Below are 8343 nucleotides of genomic sequence, written 5' to 3'. Positions count from 1 at the left end.
TCCAATATTTTGTTGTTGTTTTTTTGTTTTTTTGAGGGAGCCGTTTTACATAAACATCTCTTTTTCATTTATTTACATGTAATCTGACTTAAAACATGTCAGGCTTCTCTCAAGATCTAAGTAGAAATTACATGATTTGTGCCAATTAAGTCGTGCTCATATTGCTGTCATAGTGCATATCAAATCAACAAACTATTTCACAAAACATTTGTTCATGGGGCAAATTAATGTAGTAAATTACGATTAACTCAAAAAGCTTGGGGACCACACAATTGTGATAGTTACCAATGCAATTCAAACTAAGTGGTACATAAGATCTCACACCAATTTGTGACAATAAGCATTTATCATCATATCTGAAATATTAATTAAATTTACAATAATAAGAGTGACTGGGTGAACAAGTCACGAGTTTTGACAATCAAAGTGCTAGAGGTTCACACACAAAGTGGCAAGAAGCATTTTCAATAATACAAATTACATTATCAAAGCTATTTAGTGCGATGAATAATAATGAATAGATCAGCTTGAAGAAATATCAAAATATCAAAAACATGACTGTGTGTGTGTGTTGAGATCAAAACCCTTCATCAGCCAATATCAAAAACACTCAAAACAGGAATAGATCTGAGGTCTGCCTGGATTTAAAGTGATGTGTATATGATTTTTACTGTCTTTCTTATCAGCTGAAGGAGTGTTTAGAGCCCGAAACAGTCAATGTTTAGGAATTTTGTTCACGTACGAAGCTGTTATATTCATTTTTATTCCAAACCTGCCTACGAATATTAATACGAAAAATTCATAGAATCACGACATTTTGGCTCAAATTTCAGAACTTCACGAGCATCTCAAAGTCATTAAAACTTGTTGAACATAAAAGTTGACAACAGACTATTTTATTTAAAGGATTTTGAAGTGTTATTTAATCTTTGTGAGAGAAAATTGTTGATTTTTAAAGTTAACTATAAGGACTACAATGAATATCTCCTAAAAATTACGAATTTTTAGATTTTCAAGTTGGCAGTTCTGTTATTCATTACTTTCTCCAGTCTACAGTTTATAGCAGACGACTGTCACGTTGATTATAATCACACGATTAATCCACAATAATAAAAAGGAATGAAAATGCCAAATAATCGGTTGTATTTTGATGTTTATTATATTATGACGGGTATTCTAATCAGAGGCAGAGAGTAATGTCGTTTAAAACAATTGAAAAAGGGCTCTTTACTATTTTGATTTTTTTGGTGTTAAATTTTTTTAGAAGATGTCATGAGTCCTATGCTGGAGAAATGTCTTCACGTCGCTCTATCTGTTTGTTTTTTTTTTTGGGGGGGGGGGGGGTTAAGTGATGTATTTATTGTTTGTATTATTGGCTGAAGAACGGTTTTGAGCCCGAAATGTTTTGTATTTTGTTCTATTTTGAAGCTGTTCTATTCATTTTTGTTTATTCCCTGTCGATTCCAAGAGCAGACAATCAGTGTACTTAGTTTGAAATCACCTAAAAGTCTCATCCGACACCAGAACAGGTCCCCACTAGGAGGAATACATTCAAATGTTTACAAATCATAATATATATGTAAAACAAAAATGCATAAAAGAGATATGAGTTACAAAAAAAAATATCTTCCAAAACTCTAACAATACATTTGACTGTTTCCCTCCATGTCGGGGTATCCGGCCAGGGCCAGGATGAAACCAAATAATCTCATTCTAAGACAGACAGAAAGCATGTTGGGAAACAATCATAGTGGGACAGAAGTAAGAAGACACAGTAAGTGCCTCCCAGCCCACTATGGGAGGTAACGAACCCCATACTGTCACTTTATTTCATCCTCATTGTTTAATGTATGCTGTTGAATCATCATGGTTAAGGACTTTGTAAGTACAGTGTTTTTTCTTTTCTTTTGTCATTTTTTTTTGTAATAACTAACAAAAATGAAATTTTTGTGTACGCCTCAAACACAAAATGACATCAATTGAATTCTATCCTCCCAAAGACTCATTCTATAACATTATTTTACATGCTAATGAATTTGAAATGAATTGGTATCAAATAAAAAAACTTAGTTGTAAAGATTTTGTCCCTAAAGAAATCAAACTTTATATTTTAATCGTATATTGGAGGAAAAAGTGAAATAATAATGACCATTATAATAATAATAAATATAATAATAATAATAATAATAATAATAATAATAATAATAATAATAATAATAATAGTAATGACACAATTTTCAATAATATTGACATACATACGATCATTTAAATGTATGAAATATATAAAGAGTAGAGGGGAAGGTGTGAGGGAGGCTCAAGATATATTATAATACATCCCTTTGGCTTGGTGAAAAACAGTTTTCTTTCTCAATAAGTTTAATTGAAATCAAAGAGGATGACAGAAATAAAATTCCTCCTAAAACCTCTCATCCTCCCCAATTATCAATAATATCATTCGTCATCATCGATCTGTTATCATCATCATCATTGCAATCATCATCGTATTTCTGTGGCCCTTTGCATAACCCTGAAACATATATTATATCACTTGTAGGTCATATTTTCTTCACCAAAATTTTAAAGCTTGAAGTTTTGTATTAAAAAAACTTGTTGCATTTCTTCTGAACACAACTGCTATTCCGAATCTAGCTTTTCATTAAATTTATGTTGGATTTTACCAACTGTATTGAAACGGATCAACCCTTCCATTTTCTCAACTGCATCCGAGTCATCAGATTTATGCAAGGGACCACAGAATTGCCAGATTCTCATCATACCACTTCACTCATCTCCCTCTTCTTTCCTCTTCTGGTCTGCGAGACGACGACTTCCTGTTGAGCAACTTCTTGATTATCTGAGTATCCTGAATTGACCTGGCCACCACTACTGTGACGATGAATGCCACTACTGCTTCCCACGAAATCCTCGTCCTCGTCCACAACAATAGGTCCAGGACCTAACACTCCATTACGAGACAGACCAGAACTACCCGCATCTTCAACAACTCCATCATCATCAACGTTATCCACACCAACTGCTTCTTCCACAGTCTCCAAATCTGCACGCACAAAGGATTCCCCCTCTCTATCAGCCCTTCCACTACCACTATCACCAATACCAGCACTGCTGCTGCCACCCCTTTTGGATTTTTTCTTCTTCTCTTTCTTCTTCTTCCTCCTCTCTTTTCGCTCAGCCTTCCTCCGTTCCTCTTCCTCCTCGTCCTCTTCCGTTCCGAGCAGCAATCTGTCTTCCTCCTCCTTCCTCTCCCGCCTCCTCCTTCGTCCTTCCCTCTGTTCTCCCCGTTCCATGTCCAGTTCTGTCCTAAGCCTGCTCCCTCCGTAAGAAGTCGAAGAGGATCCTCCGTCAGACATGTGGTTGATACCAATCCCTCCTACAGCACCCTCTGCCTCCAGAACAACTGTGGCTTCAAACAGAGGAGGGGCGCTCGATGCTGAAAAGACGAGAAAAGATGAAAATTAGAAGAAGAATATTAATAATAATAATAATAAAAATAATAATAATAATAATAATAATAATAATAATAACAATATTAATCATATAACATAATAATAATAAATAATAATAATAATAATAATAATAATATATAATAAAAACAATAATAATTATAACAACAACAACAACAACAACAACAAACAACAAATAATAATAATAATAATAATAATAATAATAATAATAATAATAATAATATAATAATAATAATATAATAATAATAATAATAATAATAATAATAATATTCATCCCTAAAGAGTATTGAATTAAAATGAACATAAGACAAGAGCTTTAATATTTTATAAAGCATTTATCACACAACAAGGTTAAAACTGTTGTTCAGATAAAATAACAACAAGAAAAAAAACAATCAAAATGGTAGTACTTTACATAAAAGCCAGAGAGACTGAAGAAAAAATTTCCGCACATCCGGTTGAGATAAACAATGACAGCCATCTTGACTGGATGTGAAAAGAGATTTTCTCCTTCATGGAATGCCTTGGCAACGAATTCTAACGATGCCATGGTAGAAAGGAATTTTTTTTAAAAAAGATCTGGATTTTATAAACTATCGTAATTTCATGTTTTTGTTGGTAGACGATTTGATTTATGTTAAGTCTGTTAAGTATCTATTCATTAATTTATTCATATTTTGAAGCTGTTATCTTCAACTGGGGGTCCCGATAGCTCAGTTGGTAGAGCACTCGCTTCACACGCAAGAGGACTGAGGTCGATCCCGGGTGCAGTCCAGATTTTGTCTAGTCCCCCTGTCTACCCAGAAGTGAATGGGTAGCTGGGTCGGTTAGACCTTGTGAAAAAAAGTACTTTGCGATAGACTAGCTTTCAAAGGGTAGCAAGCAGTTGCTATTGTCCATTTCACGCTACAGAAACTGGGATAAACTCCGGCTCCATTGGCCTTATGGTTCTGAAGGACTACTTTTTAAAATATTCAATTGTGCTCTCCACCCTTAACGGTCTACAGTTTTTGGCAGGTAATAATATTCACTTTAGTTATCCCTAAGAGTTAATTTTTTTTCTTTTGGATTCCCCCTCTCTATCAGCCCTTCCACTACCACCGCTACCACTATCGCCGATACCAGCACTGCCACTGCGCCACCACTTTTGGATTTTTTTCTTCTCTTTATATTATATATAATCCTTAGAAGAGAGACTGGAATAATCAATGCATCGGCTGCATCATAAAGTGAATTAGGGCTAGGTGACTTGTTCAACGTCACAAGGAATAATGGGGTGAATCAAACTTGATACCTTCTGGTACAAAGAACAAAGCAAAGACCAGACCACTGTGCAGTGCCTCGTAAGGTCCAGTCATAAGGAAACCATAATATATGAAAATAACAAACAAGAGACTCAGGGGAGGTTACTGAAACAGACAAACAGGCGACTAAAAAATTTAGAAATCAACGCATGGCATAGATATCTGTGTAAAATATATTAGGTAGGATATAACGTGTACATGGTGATGGTAATAATAACAACAACAACAACAACAACAACAACAACAACAAAAACAAAAACAACAACAACAACAACAACAACAACAACAACAACAATAATAATAATAATAATAATAATAATAATAATAATAATAATAATAATAATAATAATAATAATAATAATAATAATAATAATTTTTTTAAAATACTCCGCCTTTCTCACCCCAAGGATATTGTGTGTTTATTTCATTTGTAGGAACAACAACAAAAATTGATAAATAGTGACATCGCAATGAATAAGCATCCTATCCAAAGGGTGTCGAGCAATTGTTACTTTCCAGTTAATGTTACTGAGTCCAAAATTGAACCCTGGCTCCATAGACCTTGTGAATGTCTACTGACTACTTTTACACTCTTATCACATAGGATGTGTATGGGCAAGGATTTGACTCTGTTCCTTCCTTCGCCAGGAATAGAAGAAACCTTGGGGAAGACGCTGTGTCAATTTGATATCTAAAATTAAGGGGTTATCAATTGAAGCAATAAATGGTTTAAGTTAGGTGCATAAATAAATTAACATAGCGGCCAACTTTTCAAAGAGTTAAAACGGGATACCTTAACACGCAATACCCTTCATGACCCAGAATAGCTGTATGTTTGGACTATTATATAACCCAGAATAGCTGTATGTTTGGACTATTATATAACCCAGAATAGCTGTATGTTTGGACTATTATATAACCCAGAATAGCTGTATGTTTGGACTATTATATAACATCATCTAGATTTCAAACCTTCTCTGTTCTTTGTTTTATTTCAAAAAATCTGAATACAAAGGTCATTTCCATACATTTAATAAACAGTCCAATTTATTATCTTTTTTTAAAATTTTTTTCTCAGATTGTCAAATCAAGAAAGACCCGATTTTTATCAGGACAGTTGGCCGCTCTGAATTAATTAATTAATGAATTAATTAATTAGTGAGCGCTGATGTATATTGATGAGTTGAAGCAGAGAAATTGATCTCAAGCTGTGACTTGCCAACCATCTTCAGTGGAATCCGCCTGAAGCCGGTGATCGTAAAATACTAACGAAAGATTGAAAATGGAGAGGCTTCATATGGGAACAAAACAGACAATGGCCATTTCGGGTACAAACCCTTCGTCAGCACAACAGTACACAAGTAAACGTGGAAAACAAATAAAATATAATAAAAAATAACTACTGCAACCACCATTGAGTACAGACGATGATACAAGTTATTTTTCATTATATTTTATTTGTTTTCCACGTTTATTTGTGTACTGTTGTGCTGACGAAGGGTTTGTACCCGAGATGTCCATTTTCTGTTTTGTTCCCATACAAAGCCTCTCCATGTTCACTCTTTCGTTAGTATTCTTAAACTCAACACCTCTTGTTGATCCCACATTTTTTGTTCTTTATCCAAGTGTGTTCCATTGATAATGGATAAAGTCAACCTTGATTGAAGTCAACCAATCTGTGCCTGGTCCAGAGAGGTTGGTTTGATCAGGATTCCACTGTATCATGTGACCAGACATTTTTCATAACTTCCCCAGAGCAGAGCATTTCTTTTCAAATCTTCATTTCAGAAGCTCAAGGTTAAAGGTTAACCTAATTAACCAATAACTGCTCGACTTTGTGGAGATGTAATGGCTAGAAGTACGTCAAAGCCATTAGGCCCATGGAGCTGAAGATTTTTCCAGTTTCTATAACATGAAACAGACAATACTTATTGCTTGCTATCTTTTGGATAGGTTGTTAGTCTATCATAAATTACTTTCAGCCAGATCTAACAGAACCCAGCTACCCAATCACTGCTGGGTGGACAGTATGGGTCTGGAAAGAAAAATCTTGACTTCATCCGAGATTGATTTGGTCCAACTGAGTTATAAATCATCCATAAAACTCTTTTCAGACAGTTGGCAAGCCAAGCGAAGAGCCATTCACACAGTGTTATAATGTTTGCCCACGGTTTTTACCTTGCCACGCCGTCTACTTCTATATTAAAATGGGACAAAAATGCTAATTCCAAACTGGAGTCTTGTCCTGTTATTAAAACAAAAGTCAAATGTAGAAGAAAAAAAAAACAACAACAAAAAACCACACACACAGCTACAGATTTGGGTGGAGAGCTAGTGACAGGTGCAGCACAGCATTTGTAGACTAGAAAAAATATTCTTTTCTGACAATGTACTTGGATAAGCCAAAACAAGGAGGGAGGGTGGAAACAGAAACGAAGATGCAGAACCAATAGTAAGGGTTTTTAAGAAAAGTATAAAAGTTGACAAAACATGGAACAAATTGAGCTAGCGGGGGCAACATGGGGATACAAGGAAGAACTTTGCTGGCATGATGTGTTCCAAGAGGAATACAGAAGATTGTAGCTGCTGACTCGAAAAGCTAATAATAAATAAGTACTCCCTAAGAGCCCCTAAGTTCTGTATCATTAAACGGAGTGTAACAATTGCTAATACCCTTTTGTATAGGACACTCATCTATCACAAAGTATCATTTTCCATCACAACGCCTTCATCCCTGCTACCTATTCACTACTGGGTGGATGGAGAGTCAGAAGAAAAAAAAAAAAAACAACCAAAAAAAACCCCCCCAAAAAACTGCAGTAAGTCAGTGATTGACAAATTCAGCAAAAGTGACCCTTTGATTTCTTCTAAAATGTAGAAAAATCTCAAAATTTGGGGAAAGCAAGATTTCCTTCATAAAACAATCAAGCAAGTTTTGTAGCGCTAGACGACCATTAGCCATTTGTTACCTTCCCACTCTCGTTTCTAAATATAAATATGACAGATCAACTCCCTCAGTGAGATGTTGTTCTCCTCAACAAAAGCAATGACAAAAAAGAAAGAGAAAAAAAAAAAAAATAAGGAAGAGAGAAGAAAAAAAATTGAATACCCTCTAAGATGATTCGATTGAGACATAGCTGTGAAATTTCCACTTTTGACATTCATTATCAGACCTGCCAACCAAACTCAACCATTTGAAAAGATTTATCCTATTTTCCCCAATATCTATGTTCATTTTCTCATATTTTTCCCCCTAAAAATCATATTTTCAACTCGTCCCACCATCCAAATTTTCAAAGTTTAACATTAACTTGAAATTTGTGGAGGTTTATCAAGCTATTAGAGGGTAGGAAAACAGTAATTCCTATGACAATCATCTATCTGGTTACTCAGATTCTCAGCTAGGAGGAGACGATATTTAATGACCTTCAACTTTTATCATTTTCCCCCTGTTTATTACAAACTTTCTGTTTGTTTGTTTGTTTGTTTTTAAGGGTTTTACGGCGCTTGCAACACATTTAGGTTATATCAGCGCCAGTAAAAAGGAAGAAAAT

At 34.8% G+C, this 8343-nt stretch overlaps 1 protein-coding gene across 5 annotated transcripts in view; it reads right to left on the bottom strand.

Moving 5' to 3' along the window:
* Positions 1–2636: 2636 nt before the first annotated feature.
* The window catches only part of LOC144956035 (E3 ubiquitin-protein ligase RNF13-like), a 37254-nt gene continuing 31547 nt past the window's right edge, over positions 2637–8343 (bottom strand). For 4 of the 5 annotated variants that reach the window (XM_078886328.1, XM_078886327.1, XM_078886325.1 and 1 more), the window contains exon 11: positions 2637–3451. In XM_078886328.1, the coding sequence (XP_078742454.1) occupies positions 2772–3451 (680 nt within the window). In that variant the 3' untranslated portion in view covers positions 2637–2771. Of the gene's footprint in view, positions 3452–6967; positions 7035–8343 lie in introns of all 5 variants that reach the window. The other variant, XM_078886329.1, reaches the window with a different exon arrangement.

Source organism: Berghia stephanieae, chromosome 10, assembly GCF_034508935.2.
Source record: "Berghia stephanieae isolate SIO BIC M18660-M18661 chromosome 10, UCSD_Bste_1.3, whole genome shotgun sequence".
Taxonomy (NCBI): Eukaryota; Metazoa; Mollusca; class Gastropoda; order Nudibranchia; family Aeolidiidae; genus Berghia; species Berghia stephanieae.
The sequence above is the reverse complement of the archived record's forward strand: the minus strand, read 5'-3'. Positions and strand labels throughout refer to the sequence as shown.